Source organism: Mobula birostris, chromosome 4 (genome assembly GCF_030028105.1).
Source record: "Mobula birostris isolate sMobBir1 chromosome 4, sMobBir1.hap1, whole genome shotgun sequence".
Classification (NCBI taxonomy): domain Eukaryota; kingdom Metazoa; phylum Chordata; class Chondrichthyes; order Myliobatiformes; family Myliobatidae; genus Mobula; species Mobula birostris.
The window spans coordinates 92,796,295-92,823,017 of NC_092373.1; the positions used below are offsets into that span (position 1 = coordinate 92,796,295).

The 26,723-nt window shown below is 38.4% G+C and overlaps 1 protein-coding gene across 3 annotated transcripts in view; it reads left to right on the forward strand.

The window, feature by feature from the left end:
- Window positions 1-26,723, forward strand: part of wdr33 (WD repeat domain 33) — a 154,174-nt gene that overhangs the window by 25,948 nt on the left and 101,503 nt on the right. For all 3 annotated transcript variants that reach the window (XM_072255759.1, XM_072255760.1, XM_072255761.1), the window contains exons 3-7: window positions 8,779-8,847; window positions 19,931-20,035; window positions 21,364-21,459; window positions 23,330-23,481; window positions 25,788-25,885. In XM_072255759.1, the coding sequence (XP_072111860.1) occupies window positions 8,779-8,847; window positions 19,931-20,035; window positions 21,364-21,459; window positions 23,330-23,481; window positions 25,788-25,885 (520 nt within the window). The remainder of the gene's footprint in view (window positions 1-8,778; window positions 8,848-19,930; window positions 20,036-21,363; window positions 21,460-23,329; window positions 23,482-25,787; window positions 25,886-26,723) is intronic.

The window sequence follows — 26,723 nt, forward strand, 5'->3', positions numbered from 1 at the left end:
ATGTTTGGAGGAAAAGGGCACTGCACATCAGCCCCTCATCCCAACTGTGAAGTATGGTGGAAGGAGCATCGTGGTTTGGGGCTGCTGTGCTACTTCAGGGCCTGGACCGCTTGCAATTGTTGAGGGAACAATTAATTCAAAATTGTATCAAGACATTTTAGAGGAAAATGTCAGGGTAGCAGTCCGTCACCTGAAGCTTAATAGAAGTTGGATGATACAACAGAATGATGATCTGAAACACAATAGTAAATCTGTCTGTACTATCTTTTGGCCTTACCAGTTATGTACTTACAGAAACTGATTGTAACGTTTCTACAGTAAACCCGACTGTTTCTGGGATTACAGATGAAGCATTGCAATCAGTATCTCTAAGTGTGTGACTGTTAAGGCCAAAGGATAGTATGGATAGAATTGATAACAGTCACAAAGCTTCCATCGTCACGAGTAAATCAACAGAATGCTTTAAAAAGAAGAGGATTTGTGTTTTGGCATGGCTAAGTCAGAGTCCAGACCTTAACCCAATTGAGATGTTGTAGCATGATCTGAAGAGGGCTGTTCATGCAAGGTATCCCAGAAATATTGATGATCTTAAACGGTTTTGTATGGAGGAATGGCCTTAAATTCCTCCTCGCCGTTGTGCAATTCTGATCGGCAGCTACAGGAAACATTTGGTGGAGGTTATTGCTGCTGAAGGAGGTTGTACCAGTTATTAAATATAAGGGTTCACTTAGTTTTTCCAGCCTGGACTGAATGATTAAATATGTTCAACAAAAACATGAAAAGTACAATTGTTTTCGTGTTATTAGTTTAGGCAGATTGTACTTGTCTATTATTGTGATCTAAATTAGGATCAGACCATTTTTTATGAGTGATTAATGCAGAAAAGCAGGGAATTGCAAAGGATTCACAGACTTTTTCTTGCAACTGTACCTGAACAGACTCTCTATTTTGGCCTGAGATTTCAAGAGTGAATCTACCTAGGTGATGTCCTGGATCCCGTGCAGATCAGCTGGTGGGGCTATTTGCAGGCATTTTTTTACCCCTCCATTCTTCAATATGAAGTTACCACCTATTTAAAGAAGACCTCTTGGATTCTGATCTTTTAATTCAAGGTTCTTTCAGAAGTCAGGAAAGAGGCACAAAACTGGTTCATTACAATCGTTTTATTAAGCATTGGTAGAACAAAGGAAAATTGAAATGGACTGTGATAGAGGTCACTGCAAAGGGAAATGGAAGCAGAAAGAACTAACAGGGCGCCATCTTGTGATGCAGCTATTTTTATACTCATAGAAGAGAAACATTTCATTCAGACTTGTAGGTAAGTGACAAACAATGAGGTATCCCCTCCCCATTCAAATAATGCAGCACCAAAAGAACCTTCCAGGAGCATACATATGTAACCAGTAGGGGACACACTGAACCACCACATATACACACTGTGACCATTAGTAAGCATAGTAAGCAGTTACTTGTATATAAATACAAGCTGACAATTAATTATTAAATGGCAAAGAAATTAACAATTAAACAGTTGGATCCAATACCTCTATCATCCCGTTTGCTCAGTAAAACAAGGTAATGTGCCTTAATGATTACTGCCTGGTGGCTGTGAGATTCACCATCATGAAGTGCTTCAGGAGGCTGCTCTTGTCGAACATTAACTCCAGTCTCCCAGTGAACTTGACCCACTGCAATTTGACTACCGATGAAACAAGTCTATATTTGATGCATCTCCCTTGCCTGAACTCATCTCTGTAGCATCTGGACAATTAAGTATTGTTGAGTAAAGTCGGACTTCAGTATTGTAAGGACATCTTTGAAAGGTGGTGCGTGAAGAAGGTGGCATCCATCATTAAAAAGCCTCACCACCCGGTGCATGCCTCTCCTCATTAAAGGTACGTCGTATCCAGAGTTTCTCTGGTTAGCGGACGATTTCCCTCCACGCCTCTCGGATGTAGTGGGAAACCGCGTACGAGGCAAGTTACAGCAGTGGTTTGCCATTGCCTTCTGCCGGGTGAGTTTCCAAAGAGATCAGCAGCTCATAACCCAGCACGGATGGAAAGCGTGCGGGGGAGCCGGCTGGATTCGAACTCGGGACCTTTCGTCCCAAAGTCTGGCACTGATGCCACTACGCCGCCTCCTCATTACTACCATCATAAAGGTGGTACAGGAAACTGCAGACAAACACTTACCAATGTAGCTATGGTTTCTTTCCCTCTGTCACCAGGTTTCTGAACAGTCTGTGAACTCATGAACACTACTTCACTATACCTTTGCAGTATTTCCAGTATTTATTCATTTTACTGTAAGTTAGTAATTTCTAGCATGTCTCCCTTGACCTTCAGCAATATTTATTAATGCACCATAGAAAGCATCCTGTCTGGGTACAGTATGGCTTGGTTTGGCAACTGCTGTGCCCATTATCACGAATTGTGGAGAGTTGTGAACACAGCTCAGCACGTCATTGAAACCAAATTTCCCTCCATGGGTGCTGTCTACACTTCTCACTGCCTCAGTAAAGCAGCCAGCTTGATCAAACATCCCGCCCATTCTGGACATTCTCTCCTGCTCCTCTCCCATGGGGCAGAAGATAGAAAAGACTGAACGGACGGATGACCAGGCTCGAGGATAACTTCTACCCTGCTGTTATAAATTCTATTGTATATTTCCTGTGTATGATATGTGGTCTCTAGACCTCATAATTTACCTCTGTTTGCACTGCACTTTCTCTGTACTGTAATGCTTTTATTCTGCACTTCGCTATTTTACCTTGTACTACCTTACTTAATTCACAGTTGTTTGAAATCTGTATTGAAGGTATGCAGGGCAAGTTTTTCACTATTCCTCAATACACGTGACCATCATTTTACCCTGACCAAGTGCCTTTATGCCGAATGAAAACTACAATTAATAGCAAGCTGAGGGACAGATTAAAGCTGATCTGGTTAGTTCATACCTCTTTTGTACAAAGTATACTGATGCAAAGATAGCAACAGTTGCATTATATAGAACTCTTAAGAAGAAAAATGCTCTGAAGTTGCATGTTATTATTTAACTGGCCAACAGAGTAAAAGGTGAAAATATTTTACTTTGTAGGGGATATTGTTTACCAGTTTTTATGACAACAAGCTTTAACAAAACTACAAGTAGCCCTCTCTTAGAATTGTTTTTTTGTTTTCCCCTTATTTCCCTCAACTTTGTCACCGCTCCTGCTTATACTTCTTCCTCGACTCTGCTTTTGTTGCTGACATCTGCTTTTTGGTGAATCACTGAAGAAGTATCTTTCTGGACCCAATAGTCTATGGGTGCCTGTTGTTACCCACTGTAATTCATGGTGATACGGGGCCTGGTTGTTAGTGTGTTGGGCCTACCCTGACCACGAAGGGACAGGTCAGCCTAGCACATTGTGACTGCAGTGCTTACCATCTAATAAATTCATTGCAGCAATATACCTGTGCTTCTGCAACACGACCACCTAATCTTCAACCTCTAGCACTTAGGGCAAGGGCAGCAGATGTGTAAGTACCACTGTTTGCAATGTCTCCCCCCCCCCCCCCCACCCCCACCACCCGCCAGTTCAACAGCCTGACTTGGAAATATATTGCAGTTCTTTTATTCTTGCTGGGTTGAAGTACTAATTGCTTATTCAGTAGGCCTGTGGGAATGCCTTTGTGAAGAATGCAGTGGTTCACCGTCAATTTTTGAAGGACATTTAAGGACAGGTGGTAATATTGTCCTTGAGCTGTGGCCATAATTGTTTAAAGAAATAATGAAATCCCATGGGAACACAAAACAAAAAGGACTGTATCACCCCGCAAACTGCATTTCCCATGAGGTGCATCCTGCTTCATCTGTGGAAGTGTCTGCAGTTCCCATATTGGCCTTATCCCACAAGAATCTATAAAACTATAATGAAACAAGTCATCTTCAATCCCTAGGGAATGTGTAAGGAGAAGATTGAACAAGTGTCCAGAATATGTTTTGGGGGCTTTTTGCTAACAGTGAATTGGCTAAAAGCTTCTGCTATGTGAGAATGTTAGCAATTGATTTAACCACTTAATTGTCAAGATGTATAAGAATATCTGGTTACGTTAGTCCATCCACTTGGCATAGCACTGGAGTGAAAAACGAATAGACCAGATGGGAGTGAGCAGCTTCCCTAAAGATAATAGTGAATCATTTGGGTTTTGTAATAATTGAAGTTTTGTTATTTATTTAGTGATAGTCCATGTCAATTTCCAGATCATTGAACATCGTTTTGCAAATTATGTGATTGGATTAAAGAAGCATGAGAACGCTTTTCCAGCCAATCCCTGCAAGTTTAATGATAGAGCACACAGATGAACCAGATTGAATCACAAATCTAAGCAGACCTTTTAAGTGTATTATTGTGCTAAGAAAAGTGATGGTGCAAGTGGCGCTTAAAGCCCTGCCATCCCTTTGACTTTAATAATTTCACTGAGATATGTTTGAGGTTATCTTTTGAAGATGGTCTTTGGTGTTCAGGCACAAATACACAAGCAACTCTTACTGCTTACCCAGATGACCATTTTTTTTTTGAGCCCAGTGAATGAATGTAATAGGTTGACTGATCTGGAAGGCAGCTTTTTCAAGCCACAAACTGCCTGCCACTTCTGACATATGGTGTATCTGACAGTTTACTACCTCTTTTCAGGGGTTCATATGGTTGAAAGGAATTTTACAACCATTCATCATCATCATCAGGTGCCATGCCCAGTTTGAGCTTTGACTGCCATGGTCCATACACTCTTGTTTCAGGTCAAGTGGATCAATTCATTGGTATTCATTTCCAGTTCTCTGGCTGCTGTCTCCATCATCATTTGTCTTTGCCTTCCTTTTGCTTTCTTCCCTTCAATCTTTCCTATAATTACTGTGCATTCTAACTCCTCTTTCCTAATCACATGTCCAATGAAGTTACATTGCCTTTTCATGATCTCATACATTATTTTTCTTTTTGTACTTGCTCTGTTCATGACATCCTCGTTAGATATTCGTTTCATCCATGATATTCTCTGCATCCTCCTCAAAAACCACATTTCTGCTGCTTCAATTCGTTTCCTCATGTTACTAGATATTGTCCAACATTCTGATCCATATAACTGGATAAACGTAACATTTCAGTACTCTGAGGCGGGTTGTCATGTTTGGTGTTGGTCAGCATACAACCATTAATGTATTTTTAAAACGTATTATTGTTGTAATATGGGAAATGCAGCAGCCAATTTCTATACTGGCTTTCACAAACAACAGTGTGACATTGAAAGGTAATAGCTTGTGCTCCTTGAAAGTACAGCATTTCAAGAATGACAAAGATTATTTGACTCAGTGTTTCATCCTTGCTCTTCATTATTCACTCATCCTCTTGCCTCAAGCCAGTTAACATTTGAAGTTCTGACAAGACAGCAGGTATCTTGAGATTATACCTCAATGAGAGAAGAAAAATGACATTGTCTTCTGAATTTCAGTGCTCCTATTTACTGAGAGCTTAGAAAACCTGTTTATGAAGTCATTAACGCAGGAGTTGGTAAGCAGAGGAGTGGTATCTGTCATATAGAATCAGGATATTTATGACACAGGATGATTCCATTTGGAGCATTGAGTCTGTGTCACCTTTAAATAAAACAATTGCCTTGGACCAAAGCTGCCGATGCAGTTTTTTTTGGAAGATGGTGATTTTTCTTTCCATCGAGCAGTGTATTCCAGATCTTAACTGTTAAGTAAACGTTTTCCTTCCTCTCGACGACTTCTTTTTCCCTAAATCTGTACTCCCTGTTCTTTGAACTGTCTGGATAATGGAACTGTTTTTCTTGAACTGATTGTTTTAGCCTTTCAAAAGCAATTATGATCTAGTATACGTCAGTCTAAATGTGAACCACTTTGTACCAAGGAAAATCATCCCTGCATTTTCCAAACAACAGGAATTCTGCAGATGCTGGAAATTCAAGCAACACACATAAAAGTTGCTGGTGAACGCAGCAGGCCAGGCAGCATCTCTTGGAAGAGGTGCAGTCTGGCCTGCTGCGTTCACCAGCAACTTTTATGTGTGTTGCCTGCATTTCCCATTTAACTTTGTATCTGAGATTTGGAAATGATATCTCATTTGTGACCTCAAAAGTCTTGTCTGACTTCAGCATGCTTCTTCATGAATGAAAAGACTGCGTAAACATTGCTAACTGTCTCAACATGTCCTGCCACTTTCAAGGGTTAAAATACATATACTTCTGTTCCTGCACATCTTTTGGAACTGCTGTTTAGCCTGACTTTATTCTTTCAGTCAGAACATGTAACTTCATAGTTCTCGCTATTAAATCTGTCCTCTTGGCTAGACATTCTCTTCACTGTTCAATGTACTTCCAAGCATGATACCACCCACATATTTGCGTTGTGTACCCATGTCACATTTATTAACATTTGGTACAACATTGTCAGACATCCCACCTCTCCCGGAAGTTCCGGGAGTCTCCCACATATTGATAGGGGTTTCCTGACGCCTGGAAATTATATACAATATCCCGGAAATAGATTTTTTTGAGAGGGAGAGCAAGCATCCTGATTGGTCTCTCTTCATGCTAAGAGTGGTCCCCACCACTGGGCTGCAAGGAAACAATATGATTTGGTGATATGAAACGATATGAGTCAGCTGCACCTTTCCTCATTCCCTGTCACGCACTGTTGAACTTGAACGCACGCGAGGTCATCAGTGACCCAAGACGTGCAAAGGAATGGGTCCGTGACCCATTTGTGAATGTCCCTGGTGAATCATCCATGTCAGTGCGGGAAAAAGATCAACTCCTCGAGCTTGCAAATGACAGTGGGCTGAAAAGTATGTTTGACATAACATCTCTGCCGGCATTCTGGATCAAAGACAAGGCTGAATATCCTGAGATAGCCACGAAAGCACTGAAAGCATTGCTTCCATTTCCAACGTATCTCTGCGAAACGGAGTTTTCTGCAATGAATGCAACGAAAACTAAATCGTGGAATAGACTGGACATAAGGAACTCCCTTCGAGTATCGATGTCTCCCATCACCCCTCGATGGGACCGTGTTGTTACAGGAAAACAAGCCCAAGGCTCCCACTGATTCAGCAATATTAGTGTGTTGCAATGATTTTACATGTTTATATGGGGAAAATATGCGCTGTGTGTTTAGTATCCAAACGTTACTTAAAATGGTATGATGCGATTGACTTATCACCTATATTCCGGTTGTGATTAACACCCCCGCCCCTGGTTGGCCGGTCTGCAAGAATATTGTCAATATTAAACCGGTCTGCGGTGCAAAAACAATTGTGGACCCCTGCTAAGTAGACCTATCAGTTTTCTCTGTGGGCGGGCTTTACAGTCGACCTCAAAAATAATGACAGGGTTGCTCGCCGCACTGTTTGCAACAGTGACTTTTCTATTGCCCATTGTGGGTTAAAATGTAAAAGACATGTTGAGTTGAGTTTAACAGGTGTCTTTCGTTCATTAGCATAGCTAACGTTATTTAAACTAGCTGGCTAGCTGCTAAGGAGCTACGCTATTGATGTCCTACTTGATGAGGCTAAACTCCCTGTAGACTTGCTTAAAGTTGTAATAGAATAAACATGATAATATAATATAAGTACATATTTTAATGTCACGTTTTCTGCATATACCCAACTTGGTTTACAGATTAGACAAAATTACTAAACAAAGTATTACATACACCCTGGAGCTCGACCGTGGGAGGGGGTGCGGATATGGGGTTGCGGCGGACGGGGGTGCTACCCCCCTGAAATGGTGGTGCTACCTCCCGGAAATGAGTTTTTGCAGGGTGGGATGTCTGCATTGTTGGGGAATATTTTTGCTGTTACTGTATTTCCATGAATCTCAGTATTGCCATCTAGAGGTTTGTGCGAGCGACTTTAATGCCTACCGTGCAGGCGTCATCTAATGAATTTCTTTCAGCTGTGTGTGCTGTTCATCATTCATTCTCCAGTAAGACCATGACATTAATTTATAGTGTTGAGATGTGCATGGAGATGGCTAATAAATTAACCTGGGTGTAATAATCTCGACAAACTATCCAATCAGGGTAGCCAAATGTGATTGCCTCTAAATAGCTTTTATTTAGCAACTAGCTCAAACTTGTTCAAGTTAAACTTTTCCTTCATTGTTTCTCAAACCTGATTTTCAAACATTACCATTTGCACCTTTCAGCTCTCTGATGCCTCAGGTATATCAAGGAAGGCTTGGAAAATCATTAACCACCCACCCCCCGCCCTCCCATTTTCCCATCAACCTAGGTCATCAACTTGCATTTTATCTATTTTCCCTTCTGAGATTTTGCCAGTTTCCTTTTCCTTGGTAAAGACGAATAGAAAATATTAATTTAGCAGTCCAGTTGTACTGCTTTTATGGTTATCATGAGTTACTGCATGAGGTATCTTTACTCCATAATATTTATGTGCTTACAGTAGACTTTGGATTCTCTTTTATGACAATAGCTATTTTTGTCTCATTATGCTATTTTCTTTTTCATTTCCTCTTGTACTGCATCTGGTTCTCGCTAGAATTATTCATCTGGAGGCAATGTGTAAGTGTATACATAGGGCCATTCACCACTGTTAGTGATGAAAAATCAAAATAGCTGCTTGTATACTGTGGTAACTGCAAAACTAAATGTTCTTTATTATATATGTAAGCTCAATTATCAGAGTACTGTTGTCTCTTAAACAGCCAAGTGAGTGTCAGAGCAATGTTATTTGCTGATTGTTTCCTTTTTTATTTTTAGAACCGAGTTTGGCAGAGGGATCACAGAGACCTCCGAGCAATTCAGCCTGATTCAGCTTATTATAATGACGTAAGCATCTCAAAGGATGTAAATTGTAATTTGTCTGTACCTGTTTCATTTAATGTGTACCATCAGTGGTTTTCTTGGTTACTCTGGTGGTGTTTTTTATAAGTTTGTTTTACCAGTGGTGTTACAGAAGTCTTTGGCTTTGAATAGTAAGTACAAATATAGTTCAGTCATTTTGGAATGAACTTTCATTTGTGAATGTACTTCTTAGGTTATGAACTCCAAAGAAGCTGTAATAAAAGTAATAATTAAATCATGCTAAAGCATCTGAATGTTGCTAGAATAGATTGGGGTTAATTTAAAGAATTAGTCTTGTACTTAAGTGCATCATAGATAGTCTGGATAAAAAAAGAAGCAATCACTGTGGAAGTATTGGAATGTATTTGTCATCATCCACGAAGCTGTGAAACGAACGTAAAGTATGTTGTTTCTGCGCCATGATATTTTCTGTTCCACTAATTGTAGACTCTTGTGTATCCCTTCATCACATTAATAGTAGCTAAGAGGTCCATTATCAAGGAGCTTGCATAGATTCACCTTTTAGTCAAGGCAATATACTCTAGGTGAGTTACTGCAAGGTTAGAGGAGTGATGAGCCATTTAGGCTGGTCTGAGTCTTATCCATTCCTGGTTTGACGTTGTTACTTTCCAAGTGGTCTGGCTGTAGGGAGCCTAGCTTGATGAGGATAATCCAGAGTTAGTTTCATGGTGATATGAAGTACATCAGTCCGCAGTAGATCAGATTGGGAACCATGTGATATGCAATGAAATGTCCTTCAACTAGTATTCCAGCAAGGCCAAATCAATGGCCAGAGAAGAGATGCATTAACAAATCAAGAAAAATGAAAACTTGAAGATGCTGGAAATCTGAAATAAAAAAACAGGAAATGCTTGAAATACTCAATAAAACAAGACAACATATTTGGAAAAGGAAGCAGACTTAGTTATTTCAGGTGCAAGGGCCTTCATCAGAACTGGAAATGAAGGTAAAGGTGAAAAGACTTAAAACATTAATTGTTTCTCATACTTCAGATAATACTTGATCTGCTGCGTGTTCCCACTGTTTTCTTTTTATAGATCAAATCATCACTCGGCTTTTAATCAAAGGAACTAAACTCAGGTGTTTGAACCAGATCATGCCTAGGCCTTTGTGTGTCTTTGTGTCACATCTGCTTGTTCATGTTGCTATCATGTTCTCTTCATTATTAGTTTTCTATCTGTGAGACAGTTCGTTCCTTGCTCTTTTTTCTTAGTTTTCTATTACCCCTATGCCCCATACCCCATCTTCTTTTCCCACTTTGTAGTCTTGCACCTCATCCTTTTGTCCTCTACCTCCATACTCCTACCCTGTCACCTTACCTCTCAGTCCACTTTTGGCATCCTGTATGAGTTGATGAATTTTGGCAAGTCACACCATCGTAAGACTTGTACTTTTTGAATGGTAGGGTTCTAGGGAGTGTAATGAAACGGATAGACTTTTGTGGAAATAAATAAATAAGGGATGGGGTAAGAAGGGGAGGAATTTTATTTATCTATTACTTTTTCCTTTTTTTTTTCCTGTCTCTCGTTTTCTCTCTCTGTCCCTCTCACAATCACTCCTTGCCTGCTCTCCATCTTCCTCTGGTGCTCCCCTCCCTGTTTCTCTCTCCCTAGGCCTCCTGTCCCATGATCCTCTCCCTTCTCCAGCCTTGTATCCCTTTTGCCAATCAACTTTCCAGCTCTTAGCTTTATCCCTCGCCCTCCTGTCTTCTCCTATCATTTCGGATCTCCCCTTCCCACTTTCAAATCTGTTACTATCTCTTCTTTCAATTTGTCCTGATGAAGGGTCTTGGCCCGAAACGTCGACTGTGCTTCTTCCTATGGATGCTGTCTGGCCTGCTGCGTTCCACCAGCATTTTGTGTGTGTTGCTTGAATTTCCAGCATCTGCAGATTTCCTCGTGTCTGGTGTCCAAACTTTAGGAATGATCACAGCTATGCTAAAGAATGTGGAAAAGATTTATTGGAGGGCTTCAGGGGATTGGTGTCACAATTTTTTTTTCCCGTATCTGTTGCAAGAGTCTGAAATTTCAACAAAAGGGTGTCTTGTATTCTGTGGCTGCAACTCATCACAATTTAGTCAAAATATTAAAAATTAAACAATACTAGTTATTTTTGAACATTGAAAAGAATTGTCTCAGACGTTGTATTGAGTAGGTTGGAGAATGGTAAGACTGCTACCCTAAGCCATTGATAGGTCATAGTGAATTAAACCAAGACCGGCTTTAAATCAAAGGAGCCATGTGAATTCTGACAGGGAAAGGTAAGCACCCTGTTCTGCCTCTCCACCCTTCCCTATTGCTTCCAGGTGTGAGTGCCAAAAATTCCATAATGTTGTGACTGGCCTAGGTGTCAATGATGCAGCATTGTGGGGTGACAGCCAGTCTGATGTATTGGGTCATTTGTGGCCTAATGCATACAAATGACCCCCATGTTACGAAGGGGTTGCATTCCTAGAAGGTGCTTTACTTTGCGATTTCTACAATGCAAACCTCTTTTTTTTCCCTCCATTGGGTCCCATGTTATAAATGGAGTTGCATTCCTGTAGGATGTTTTTTTCCCTCAGTTACAGAACACCATGGCACAAAAAAAGTATTCCTTTGCCCCATCTAGCCAATGCCAGACAGGTCTTCTGCATAGTTCCATCTACCTGCACCCAAACCATAGCCTCTTTTATCCATTTACCTACCCAAACTTCCCTTAAGTATTGCCATTGAATCCATGTGTACTACTTCCACTGGCGCCTCATTCCACACTTGCACCACCCTCTGAGTGAAGCTTTCCTCAGATTCCCATTAAATATTTCACCTTTCTTTCGTTTTAAATCTTTTTATTGAATAAGTATACAAAAAGGTAAGCCATATAGGCACTAATACACTGTTAGAATATAATAAAATTACAGGAGATATTAATACAGAAAAAAAATGATACAAACAATGTAATTTAAACATAACATACTAAGGTAACATAATAGTATACTAATTTTTATATATATATATAGAGAGAGAGAGAGAAAGAAAAAAAAATACCCCCAAAAAAACCCACCGTGCAACTAAACTAAAAGCAAAGCAAAGCAATGGGCTAACTTGGAACCAAGTAGAGTTAAAGAACTTAAAATCACGTCCTCAAACCCGACCTCCATTAAAAACAGTAAAAAAAAACAAGAAGGGTATATAAATATGGAGCAAAAAAGAGAAAAAAAATTACATTAAATGAAAATATTGAATAAAAGATCTCCAGGTCTGTTCAAATTTAAGTGAGGAATCATAAAGATTGCTTCTAATTTTCTCTAAATTCAAGCATAATATCGTCTGAGAAAACCAAAGAAAGGTAGTTGGAGCATTAAGCTCTTTCCAATGTTATAAGATACATCTTTTCGCCATTAAAGTAAGAAATGCAATCATTCTACGGGCTGAAGGAGAAAGATTACTGGAAATTTTAGGTAGTCCAAAGATAGCAGTAATAGGGTGAGGAGAGATATCTATATTCAATACCTTTGAGATAATATTAAAAGTGTCTCTCCAAAAAGTTTCCAGAGTAGGACAAGACCGAAACATATGAGTTAAAGAGGCTATCTGCCCCGGACATCTATCACAAAAAGGATTAATATGAGAATAAAAGCGAGCTAATTTATCTTTGGACATATGTGCTCTATGAACAACTTTAAATTGAATTAGGGAATATTTAGCACAGATAGAGGAAGTATTGACTAATTGTAAAATCTGCCCCCAGTCATCCACGGAAATGATAGAACCCAATTCCTGTTCCCAATCTACCCTAATCTTATAAAATGGAGCTTTCCTAAGTTTCATAATAATATTATAAATCATAGCCGATGCACCTTTCTGACATGGATTAAGGTTAATTATAGTATCTAAAATGTATGTAGGAGGAAGCATTGGAAAGGAAGAAAGTATAGTACTTAGGAAATTTCTAACTTGTAGATATCTAAAAAAAATGTATTCTTGATAAATTATATTTATTAGATAATTGTTCAAAAGACATAAGGGAACCATCTAAAAATAAATCCAAAAACCATGAAATACCCTTAGTCTTCCAAATTTGAAAAGCACGATCCGTAAAAGAGGGAGGAAAAAATATGTTACCTAAAATAGGAATGCTAGCCCAAATTGGTTAAGATCAAAAAATTTTCTGAATTGAAACCAAATACGTAAGGTATATTTAACTGTCGGGTTAGATACCTGTTTGAGGCGTTTCAAATCAAAAGGAAGAGAGGAACCTAAAATAGAGCCAAGTGTATAGCCCTGAACAGATTGTAATTCCAATGCTACCCATTTGGGAATGGATAGTATATCCTGGTCAAGTAACCAAAATTTCATATGTCGAATATTAATTGCCCAATAATAAAATCTAAAGGTGGGTAATGCTAAACCTCCATCTCTCTTAGCATTCTGTAAATGTATTTTACCCAGTCTCGGGTTTTTATTTTGCCAAATAAATGAAGAAATTTTAGAGTCAACTTTATCAAAAAAAGATTTTGGAACAAAAATCGGTAATGCCTGAAATATATATAAAAATTTTGGCAGAAAAAACATCTTAACTGCATTAATACGACCAATCAAAGTTAAATATAAAGGAAACCATTTAGATGAAAGTTGAATAATAGGGTCAATTAAGGGTAAAAAGTTAATCTTAAATAAATCCTTGTGTTTACAAGTAATCTTAATCCCAAGATATGAAACAATTATTAATCAATTTAAAGGGAAAGTTATGATATAAGGGAAGTTGTTTATTAATCGGGAAAAGTTCACTCTTACTAAGATTTAATTTATAACCTGAAAAAAGACTAAATTGTGCTAATAACTGTAAAACAGCAGGGATAGATTTTTGAGGATTAGAAATATATAAAAGTAAGTCATCAGCATAGAGTGATATTTTATGGGACTTTAAGCCCCGAGTTATCCCAGTAATATTTGGAGATTCTTGAATGGCAATTGCAAGAGGTTCTAATGCAATATCAAATAATAAAGGACTAAGAGGACAACCTTGTCGAGTACCTCGAAAAAGAAGAAAAAAAGGTGAGCTTAAAGAGTTAGTACGGACCGAGGCCACAGGAGAATGATATAACAATTTGATCCAGGATATAAATTTCGAGCTAAAATTAAACATTTCAAGCACCTTAAATAAGTAAGGCCATTCTACTCTATCAAAAGCTTTCTCAACATCTAAAGAGATAACACACTCAGGAACATTTTGTGAGGGGGTATAAACAATATTTAACAGTGTGCGAATGTTATAAAAAGAGTAACGACCTTTAATAAAACCCGTTTGGTCTTCCGAAATAATAAAAGGAAGTACTTTTTCTAATCTGTTTGCTAATAACTTAGAAAAAATTTTAGAATCAACATTTAATAAAGATAGTGGTCTATAAGATGCACATTGAGCAGGATCTTTATCCTTCTTTAATATTAGAGAGATTGACGCTCTATTGAAAGATTTGGGAAGTTTACTAAGTTTTAATGAAGCCTTGAAAACCCTACAGAACCAAGGGATTAATGAAGGTGCAAAACATTTATAAAATTCTGCGGTAAACCCATCAGGGCTAGGAGCTTTCCCCAGGTTCATAGAGGAAATAACATTCTTAATTTCATCAGTGGTAATGGGAGTATCTAGCATAGAAGACATATCCTGTGAAATCTCAGGGAAGTCTAGGTTATGTAAAAAATCAGTCATATATTTAGAGTCTCGAGGAGACTCTGATTGATATAAGGAAGAATAAAAATCAAAGAAGGTTTGATTAATCCCCGCATGATCAAGTATCAGTCGATCATTTTGATTATAAATCTGATTAATTTGAGATTTAGCATAGTTAGACTTCAATTGGTTAGCCAACAGTTTGCCAATTTTGTCACTGTGTACTACATAAAATTCACTTCCTGTTTTCTTTAATTGGTTTACAATCGAGGACGAAAGTAATAAACTGTGTTCCATTTGAAGTTCAGTTCTTTGTTTATATAACTCCTCAGAGGGAGCTGTAACATATTTCTTATCAATTTCCTTAATCTTGTCCACAATTACCAACTCCTCCTGCTTCAGCTTCTTCCTCAAAGCAGCAGAATACGAGATAATCTGACCACGAATATAAGCTTTAAAAGTATCCCAAAGAATGTTCACAGAAATATCCTCTGTATAGTTGATTGTAAAAAAAAATCAATCTGTTCATTCATAAATTTAACAAAGTCCGAATCCTGAAGCAACAGCGAATTAAAACGCCATTGTCTATTATTTTGTGTATTGGCCTGAATTTTAATAGAAAACTTAAGTGGAGCATGATCCGAAATGGTTATAGAGTCATAATCGCATTTAATCACTGAAGAAGTAAGACGAGAGTCAATAAAGAAATAATCAATTCTTGAATAGGAATGATGAACATGTGAAAAAAAAAGAAAAATCTTTTTCCTGAGGATGCAAAAAACGCCAAATGTCCATCGACCCAGAATCAGAGAGGAATGAATTTATCAAAGTTGCAGATTTATTAGGTAAGGTCCGTAGAGGAGCCGAATGGTCCAAAGCTGGAGATAAATAGGTATTAAGATCTCCGCCCCAGATCAATGAAAACTCATTCAAATTCGGGAACTGATTGAATAATGATTTATAAAATTCCGGACAGTCCATATTGGGAGCATAAACATTAAGCAAAACTACCTTTTTATTAAATAGTAGACCACTAACCAGTAGAAATCTACCATTCGGATCAGAGATAATATCATGTTGTATAAAAGTAACTGAGGAGTCTATAAAAATAGAGACGCCTCGAATCTTAGCGTTAGAGTTCGAATGAAACTGTTGTTCCTTCCAGAATTTAAAAAAACGTAGTCTGTCCCCCCTCCGCACATGGGTCTCTTGTAAAAATAGAATTTGTGCTTTAAGTCTCCGGAACACTTTAAAAACTTTTTTCCTTTTAATAGGATGGTTAAGACCATTAGTATTCCAGGAGACAAAATTAATAATAGACTCCATAAACCCTAAAGTCAATCTGCAAAAAGGAGGATTGACGATAGGCTCGACCCACGAACCCGGAAAGAGAACAGAACAAATAAGAGATACCGGGGAGGAGAACGCAACCAGTACTTCAATAGTGTACATAGCCCAAGAAGAAAAAGACTAAAACGTGAAGCCCCTCCCACCACCCCCCACCCCATGACTCCAAGGCTAAATCTAACACAGACCAGCCAGAAAGAAGCAAGCACTAAAACTACCCCCATGACTTCTGATAGACGCTCCCTAAAAAAAGTGTAAATATAAAAAAGATCAGCTAGTTATAAAACAGTAAAAGAATAAAAAAAGTAAATCAATTAAAACAAGCACTTAATATAACACAGAAAAAGCCAGAAAATATAAAACAAAACCACAACAAACCCCAGACCCTATGAGTAAACAAAAAAAGAAATGAAAATATTAACATAAGCTAGCTATGAAAACCTACAAAAAAAAGTAGATTTAAAAACTACAAAATTTAAGGCCTCAAAGGAAATACGTGGAATGACGTTGAGGGAATAACCACCCAGAATCCCCTGGGAAAAAGAAAGGAATGACGCAGATAGAAAGAAAGTTTAGCAGCCATATTAATTAATCAAAAATAAACTTTTCTGCCCATATAAGGCAAAAAAAATTAAGGCCGACAGATTCACAACCTCCGATCAAATGGAGATAGTTAAAAATTACGATTAAGGTGTTGAAGGTGAAAATTGATCCAGATAACTCTGGGCATCCGATGGAGAATCAAAAAAACGGAGGGCTCCATCCAACGTACGGATCCTTAGACGTGCTGGGTAAAGCAGCGCTGGTTTTAAATCCACCTTGTAGAGTTCCGACATCACAGATCTGTAACGAACCCATTGATCTGGAATTGGTTTCCTGAAATCCTCCACGAACCAGAAATTAAGATCCGAAAAATCAATGTAACCTTTAGATCGAACGAATCGAAACAGTTTCTCCTTGTCTTGAAAATAATGAAAACGTAAGATGACATGTCGAGGTTTATCTGACTTAGATGAGTATGATGGAACTCTGTGAGCCTGATCCAATAACGGTGGTTGGTCAGGAAATACAATAGGAAATGCATCTTTTAAAAGTTGAGAAAAAAACTTCATAGGGTTGTCAGATTCCACAGCTTCACGCACACCAATCATTCGATGATTCTGCCGTCGCATTCTGGATTCTAAGTCAGAGTTTTTAAAGGTCAGAAAGTCAAGTTTTTTCTTCATTATAGTAATTGTTTCTTCAATTTTCCCCATCTTGAGTTCATTCTGTTGCGTGGATTTTTGAAGATTAAATGTAGCCGACTGATGTTCCGTAATAGATAATTGTATCTTATCGATTGAATCGGCAATTTTCTGAAAATTAATTGAAATTTCCGAACGAATCAGTTCCGTAATAGAGGCTGAGATTTCCCTTTGAATTAGATCCGATATAGCTTTCAAAGTCACCGGTGGTTCAGTCGGAGGAAGATCGGTACCTTTCGGTCTAACCGGAGGTTTGCCGTCTTTCCCATTTTTTCCATTCTTAGACATAGCAGAAACATCCGATTATCGAAGAGCCCAATTTGTTTCAAAGTATTGTAAAAGTCGATGCCTTGATGGTTGGTTAAAATATAGCTGATCATAAGAAAAAAAACTCAGAGGTAATGGAGCGAGTCAAGAACACGACTTCACTCCATGAGCTCTACCGGAAGTCTCTAAATATTTCACCTTTCACTCTGAACTTTTGACCACTAGTTCTAGTCTCACCCAGTCTCAGGGGGAAAAGCCTGTATGCATATCACCCTATCTATACCCCTCATAATTTACTATACCTCTGTAAGATCTCCTCTGACTCTCTTGCACTCCAGTAAATAAAGTTCTACAATATTCAACCTTATAACTCAGGCCCTCAAGTTTTAGTAATATTATTGTAAATCTCCACTGTTTCCAATTTATTGATCTTTCCTGTAGGTGGGTGACTAGAACTGCATGCAGTCCTACAAATTTAGCCTCACCAACATTTTAAATGCAACTTCAATCTCCTAACTCCTGTACTCATTGTCCTGATTTACAAAGGCCAATGTACAATCATATCTAACTTTAATGCCACTTTCTAGGAAATATGGATCTGAATTCTGGGGTCCTCTTGTTCTATCACACCCTACAGTGCCTGACCAGCTTCCAAGGTGCAATACCTGACACTTGCATTCATTAAATTACATTTCAGAAACACGAGATTCTGCAGATGCTGGAAATCCAAACACATCTAGGGAGAGGAATAAATGGTCAACATTTTGGTTCATCAGGACTGGTAAAGAAGGGGGAAGAAGCCAGAATAAGAAGGTGGGGAAGGAGTACAAGCTGTCAGGTGGTAGGTGAAATCGGTTGAGGTGGGAGTGGTTGGCAATGAAGTGAGAAGCTGGCAGGTGATAGGTGGAAATGGTAAAGGGCTGAAAAGGGAGGCATCTAATGGAGGACAGCAGACCATGGGGGAAAGGGAAGGAGGAGTGACACTAGGGGAAGGTGAGGAGCATGAGGAGAGGGAAGGGGTAAGAATGAAGAAAGGAAAAAGAGAGGGGGTGAGAAATTAAAGGAAGCTAGAGAAATCAGTGTTTCTGCCACCAAGTTGGAGGCTTCCAAGATGGAATATATATGAGGTGGTGTTCTTCCAATCTGTGAGTGGCCTCGTCACAACAATTGAGGCAGTGTCAGTCCATGTTGGATTAACTTCCAGTTAATGCCCCCCCACCCCCCCACTGACCTCACCTTATGCTGACTGTTTATTCCACTCCATAGATGATGCCTGGCCTGCTGAGTTCCTCCACCATTTTGTGTGTCTTGCCATTTTCCAGCTCACTTTCCCAGATGGTCCATATCACTTTGCAAGCTTTCCATTCTCATGGTCCACTGCACTCCAGTCTTGTCAACCACAAATTTGTTGGTCCAGTTGAAGTCATATAAAATCATTTCATTAGCAATGACGAAAGGACCTAGCAGAGTTATGTCATAGCTATGACAAAACTCATAGATTAGAAATGGATTTTGAAAGTGGGATATCAGAAAAAGCGTTAGGATTAGAGAATAGGGGTTCATTGCAAAAAGGTGGTATAGAAGGAGTTCATGAAGGTAGTAAGTTAAAATATGGTGACTTAGTGGAAGTGAAGTAAAGGCTGAGGGATTACTTTCAGGAGGTTGTGTATGATGCAGCTCCCCACAGTGCAGCATGTCAGAGACTATATTTGGCAGATGAAGAGCATGGCAGCACTGCGCTCTGACTTAACATGTCTTTAGGCTGGATAAGTTGTGGCAAAGCAGGGATCACCTGTGACTGCCAACTGAAGTAATGTAACATCTTGTCCAAATTGTGTTGCCCTACCATATGAGTGAGTGCAAATTTTCTTTTGCATTTTGTGTTTCTTTTTCCACACACATTCCATGAAGGCATATTTTTGTCAACTCGAAGTGCTGCAGTGTGATGGTTGCCTGTACCAATCTTCATGCAGCCTAGTATATTTTCTGTGTAATTCAAATTGGGGCTAAGAGTTGAGGGACTTCACCTATGCTGTCACACTGGGGAAACTAGGATTGTTCTCATTGGTACAAAGCAGTTTAAGAATTAATTTGATGGAGATGTAAGAGATCATGACTGTCTCAGGAAGGATAAAGGATGTAATGCGAATAAAAGGATGTTTTACACAAAGAATAGTTATTTTTCTCCTTGAAAGTTAAAAATAGAACCAGTGATTGCCTTCAATGAGTGGATTAGGCATTTATCAGAGAGTTTGCATTGCTTTGGGGAAAGAGATGGATAAATGTGACAGGGATTGCTCAACTGGGTTTGAGTGCTATCTATAATCTGAACTGTTTTGATGTACTATTGAATTGATTTAGTCATTTATGATGTTGGGTTGGTTCTGTTGATGACCTTATGGAAGCTTGATTATCTTTGTGTTACTGGTTTCCTTGTTTAAAGGGATTTTGCCTTTGTCATTGGCTCTTGTTAATTGATCCTTCCACATTTTAAAGAGAAAATTGTGTTACATCTGTGTCTTCAATATATTTTGTAGCTGGTGCCACCCATGGGAATGCTGCACAATCCAATGAATGCTGTAACAACAAAATTTGTGCGGACCTCAACTAACAAAGTGAAGTGTCCGGTGTTTGTTGTCAGGGTAAGTTCTCAAGGAAAGAACATTTGAGTTGTGAATCTTTTGGCCTTGCCATGGCTTGTACATTCATCCATAAAGAGATTTGTCTAATTAGGTTCCTTGTTACAATGAAGGAATTGGTTGACTTTAATCAGTTTCTGATTCATAAAAGTTGTGGAGCTGGTAAACAGTGTAAACCATCTAAAGCAACTTTGTAGTTATAAGGATGGTCTCCAGTTCCACACAAGTACAATTTTCTGCCTCCAAAACATCTTTACCCAGTTTTAGAAACATCGCAATCTCCTTTGCAAGAGCCGTCATCATTGCACCATTGGAACTTTCCATTGCCTCTATTTTTGGTTACTTCTCCACGTGTCGATCATGATCTCAAAATGCGGTTTTAAAGTTTTTAAATTTCCCCTTGTTATTCATTTTATCTTGCTAATTACTGCCATGCAGTGACATCATTGGTACTCAACTTCAGTGCTACTTTTAACCTGTCTTTTCTTATGTATTAACACTTGCTACTTAAAATGTCTTATTTTTTTTGTTCATTTCATTTCATTTGTGTTATTAATGAAAACCTCGTCAATGTTGTGATGGCAGCTATTCCATTTTGCTTCAGTTCAATTAACCCTTTCTCTGCCTGTGTTAGCATTGGCAGCAAAATTTTTGGTTTGACAGTAGCTGTTACCTTTATGAGATCTGAATGTGATGTTATGTAAGTTGCTGCCAAGGGAATTACAGATGCCTGGCATTTAAGTTTGATCATGCTTGCATTGCAATATTAAACATGTGCATTCTTATTGTTAAGGTGTGTTCCCAAGCTCATGTATTTGTTTTCATTTGATGGGTGGGTTTCAGCTTTGAGGTTGAATTGCAGTGGAATATTTATATCTTGAAGGCTTTGTATAGGTGCCATCTGAAACAAGAGTAATGTACCTATATATACCTTCAAAGTAATCAAGTTTTTATTTGAAAAGTGGTCTAATATTTAATGTTACTTTCTTTAAATAAATACAAACATTACTCTGCACCATTTAATTTTTTTGGAAAATGAATGTTTAGAAACCTGAAGTTCTTTTCTACTGACACTAATGCAGAAGACAAGAAATAAACATCTAAAACAAAATGTATATAAAACATCTGGGGTGCCTAAGACTTTTGCACAGAACTGTATGATCTCTGTTCAGCACTATGATTAAAACCTATTTCGGTGATGGGCATATAAAATTTTTGAAATCCTGGAATTGCAGGGACTGTTCCTTTGTTAGACAGTTGTACAAGTTTACCATATTCTTTTGCTTGCTGTTTGTTTATGTGTGTGAATTTTTGTTTTTGTTCTGATTTAGTGGACTCCTGAAGGAAGGCGTTTAGTTACCGGTGCTTCAAGTGGAGAGTTCACTCTCTGGAATGGGCTGACATTTAATTTTGAAACTATTTTACAGGTATGAAGTGGGAGATAGGGAAAAGAGAAAGGTTTGTGAGTAAAAATGGAGTTGTATAATGTGTCCTGTGCTGTAGCAACAAATTTCTATTTCTAATGTTTCCATTGAAATGAAGCGTCTTTTGTGGATTTCAACAGATCTATCCTTACATTGCTGAACAAATAGTCATTTCTCAGTTGTAGTACTTAGACAAAACTATCTTGTTTGATTAGGGAGGTATCCACTGACCTTAAACAGTTATTCTGGGTTATTTTTGTCAGAAATGCCAGTGATATTGCACTTGCTCCCTTGCTGTGTGTGTGTGTAAGTTTTTCACATTTTCAAATCCTTGTCCATTTAGTTTGGCACCTTGTTTCTAATTTCTGCCCAGCTATTCAGATATACGAAGATAGAGAGGGTTTCTCATTGTAAATTTACCTGGTACTATTACCTGTTGGTGGTCCAACCTGATATTGTAAACCTGACCTCAGGGAAACTATGGCATCAATTATGCATGCTTCTTTCTGGTCAGGAGCACACCATGTATCCACTCACATGCCTGCCATGTCAGACGCCATCTGCCCCACTGTTGCAGATCCGACGTTGCATATCACAGAACTGGAGTGGAAGAATTCATCCAATGTATCTGATTGCATGATGGAATTGGACATTTTGTTATCAACATTATTCAATAGTACTGTTTAGTTGCTGTGGACACAATTAAAGTAAAAGCAATTATTAGACAGTCACTCATGAAGTTAAATTAAAGGTCTTGTTTGAACACTTCAGTTGTTCCAACTACACCAGCACTAATGACTTCAAGTTCTAGTAGTAGTCATGCCAACAATGCAAACAGAATATTTTTTTTATTTGTCATCTCCATATTTTTAAGATTTTTCCATCATTGACTGATTAATCCATAACTTTTCCTCTATTTAAATTCCTGATATACTTCAGTATTGTTACTCACAGTCCATTCCCTATTAAAGTAGTTGATTCTTAACAGCGATGAGCTGTTAAATTGGTTTCTTCCTTTTGCAATTACCTGGAATGATAGGTTTGTCCAGTACCATATTTTTATTGAGTGTTGTAAATATTTTTAATTTCACAAAACAAGTTAGCGAAACATCAGGAAGTTTTGTCTTAATGATCTCCTTGTCCAGGATCATGTTAATAACATCAGAGCTCTTAATCTGTGATTCTCTTAGAGATCATGAGTATTTACTATTTTTCCATGCTCTTCAGTTTGCATTTAATTTTTACACTTTCTGCTTTTCCTTCCTATTCATGTTGCTCTGAGACGATTAACCTTGGTTGTTAGACTTTAGTAGTTACATCTAGTTTGCCCATAGTACTTAGAAATGACATTCTATTCAGAAATTATACCTCTGTACCATATCTGCATTGGGTAAAGTCACCAAGCCACCCTGGCTTTTAAGCAGGGTTACATGTTGTTAGTTTGAGGTCATCGTTGCTGGTGTTTGATTTGTGATAATGTATAGAAGTGTAAGAGTGCAATGCCTACCCTTGAGCATAAGTGTCAAATGCCGACAGATGCCAAAAGCTCTCTCTCTCCATTTTCAGTACTGATGCCTTCAAATACCCTTTCCAACAGTAGGAATAGCCTCGTATTATGTTATCTTGAAGTGTTATCAGACCCATGTGCAAGCAGATTCAGAGAAATATCAGTGAATGTTTATGGCTGGTCCTGGTGTACTGAGCCACAAATCAAGAGCTTATTAGATTGTTAGGCTGGTCAAGTATTCTAAAAGCTAGCAACTAAAGTGGTGTTGCTTTAGACAAAATAAATGTTCATTTCATGTTAAATGGAAATTTAATGTTTGTAAAGCATCTTAAGAAAGTATTCTGCATTTTTTTTCTCTCTCAACAGGCTCATGATAGTCCAGTTAGAGCCATGACCTGGTCTCATAATGACATGTGGATGCTGACAGCTGACCATGGTGGATATGTGAAGTATTGGCAGTCCAACATGAACAATGTGAAGATGTTCCAAGCTCACAAGGAGGCGATTAGAGAGGCCAGGTGGATTAATGCTATGCAGTTTTCTGTAGGGATTGGTATAAATATATTGTCATTTCAATGTATTCTAGGTGAAGTTGTGCATGGTTTCTATGAAACCCTGGGAGTGATGCCTCAGATCTTATGCTCAATATTTTTATTTGTTTCCTCATTTATGCAGAGAACCACATTGTCTACTATAGAACCATGGTGTGGTATGGATACATTGCCATTTTTGAGAAATGTGGATGTTGGCAGTATGCTTTACTGCTCAGAGTTTTGCTGCAGTGCTAATGTGTACAAGTATTCCTTTTATGAGTTCTTTGTAAAGCAAGATTTGACATTTTAAATAAAGTATTTCCTTTTTTTTCTAAAACTGAATAAAGGTTAAAACTTCAGAAATAAAGCCAGTTGCATCACCAAAGTAAAGTGGTCACCAGGGTCCAGATGATGTGATCTATGGAGGAATTAAAAATAAATACTAGATCACAGACATCCATCTACAACCAGTGACAACTGAGATTGAAGAACTTCAAAATGATAAAACTTAAAAATCATTTTAGTGTTTTCACCATAAAAGCAGTAAAATTAAGTGGTGGGGTTTTGCAGCTTGTAACATTTGCTTATGGTTTGATTTCATTGGAGAGCAGCAGATTTTTTTTAGGAATCTTTTATCCCATTTCATCTGTGTACCCGTTACATTGAGCATGTCGTGTCACTGAACACATTTTAGTATCACCAGATAATACTATAACTTATCTATTTAGACAGTGGACCAAAGCAAGTCAATGAACAATTAGTAAGGCCAAAAGGATTTTCCATCAATGCCAGGAGTGGCAGGCTTTGAAATGTTCTTCAAAATTTTTGTGCTGACAGATTAACATCCTGGTTATGCTCTGATTATCGGGCTGTTGTCTGTTGACACAGCATGCTAGAAGAACCAAATGGCAGCACAGGGATACTGCACAATTGAGCATTAATACCTTCATGATCAGATAGTAGCTATTAGCAACAGCATTCATGTGGCTATGACTGTTGGTGCCCAGCTGTACAACACTGTGATACTTATGCTTGGTGTGGCTAAGTGAAGCTGTATCTTCTAACATCTGGTGCTTTCAGTACAGCAATATACCTTTAAATTTCACATTTACAGACACCTTTCACAAGTCATAAAAAATCACAACTTAACTAATCTGATTTAATTGACAAAATCTCATTGTTTTTGAAACTGAGTTTTACAATAATAGAATTTTGCTGGTTTCCTTTAACCCACTACATTACTCTAGCTAGATTCTGTCGGCAACATATATTTTTATAGCGACACCTGATTCATTTGCTTCTGTGAATGATATACTTGGGTCATTGCTTTGATGATGAGACAGATATGAGAAAGAGCTATTTACCATTACTGCCATATGCAAAAGCATTCATGTATGGATTCAAATTTTATGTAGATTTACTGTGCAAACCTTAGTATACATTTGTAGCCAGTGTTAATTCATCCTGTAGTTATCACCTTATGTGGAAGTGTATGCACTATCCATGGCATTGCAAAAGCTCAGCAAACTAAGGGTTTTTAACATGGTGGAACTTTGATTATGGGCACACCTGCAATCAAGGCGCTTGAATGTACCCAACTGTAAATTTCATTGGAGTCTGATGTGGTTATGGATGATCTAACAAAACAGATAGTGGAATGTCCTTGTTCTGAATTTTCACAATTAAGTAATTTTTGTTATGGGTGGTAAATAATTATAATCACCATCAAGGCTTTGTGTCTGGCTGGGCAGCTGTAGATGGGGCTTCATGTTGGGGAGTCTAATGCCAGCTGGAGCATTAAGTCTGGGAGACCTGCCATGGTGATGGCCTCATCCTTGGGAGACCCGTCGTAGTTATGGCCTCATCCTTGGGAGACCTGCCATAGTTATGGCTTCAACTCTGGGAGGCCAGAGCTGTACATCTGGGTGCAGAGTGGGAGTTTTGGCTCAACATGCTTGTCTCCAGCAAGAGTTAGTTTGATGATATTTCAGAATTCTTCATTAAGAAATATTAAATAATCTAAATAAATCTGTGGAAACGGGGAGAAAAATCTTGCTGTGAAGCTTTGTGTAACAAGACTTCTGTCAACCAATTTCTGTTTTCTCCTAATGGAGGATGCACTCCCATGTTAGCAGTTAAGTGAGGTTCCAGGCTAAAGCATTGTGGTTATTCTAGCTAACTTCTGGATCCATTTGTACAGAACACTTATATGAGAATGAGCCAGATTGGGCTCTGTTCGGCTCGTGTTAAATGCTGACATCTTTCCCCTACTGTGTGTCTTCATGTAACAGTTTCTCACCTACGGATAATAAATTTGCCACATGTTCTGATGACGGCACTGTTCGAATTTGGGACTTTCTTCGATGCCACGAGGAACGTATACTTCGAGGTATGTAAAGCAAAATGCTACTATATCATTTGTATACTGGGCCGACCAGTTTAATTAAGGGTGTTCATCCTGGTGTTCAAAAATCCACCACACAATTGTTTAGATAGGTTCTGACAGTCAAACTGCAATTTACACTGCTGCCCCTCTTATCAAAGAGATAAGGAAAGCACATCTTTTATACCTATGATTCATACTTAAACAAAACTGACATGCTTGCCAATTCTTAATTCTGCACCTCCTCGGCATGGTGCCATTTACTTCCCTCTATCTCTCATATATGTATCTTCATTTGAAATGATGAATTTATAACGTGGGGCATCCCACTTTGTAATTTGTGTTGGGCCAGTGTGAGAAGTATGGTTTTGCAACCTTGGGGGTCAATATTTCACAGTTGAAAAATGCACGTGGTTATTGTCCCAGGACTTTCAGCAAAGAATAATACACAGAATCTAAGACACTTGCTCTCCACTATCAATCATCAGCTATTATGGGCAGTTGATAATAAATTATACATAAGATCTATTCTGCAATTTAAGCATCTCAGTTTGAACACTCTGATCTTGATTTGTTACTACAATACTATAGTTTATTGCCAAATGGAATTTGATGGTATATGGGCTTGAATAAAATATGTGCTTTTCAGCACTGCTTTACCAACTGTGCAAACAAACACATTTTGAAATGTTTCTGCTCAGCCAGCAGTATTCTCACTGCTCAGTGAGCTAGTTTCAGGTTCAAAGAGAACAAATTCAAGAGCACAATAATCTAGGTTGGCAATTCAGTGCAGCATTGAGGAAGTCACTGTCTTAGTACATCTTCCAGATGAAATAAATAGCTA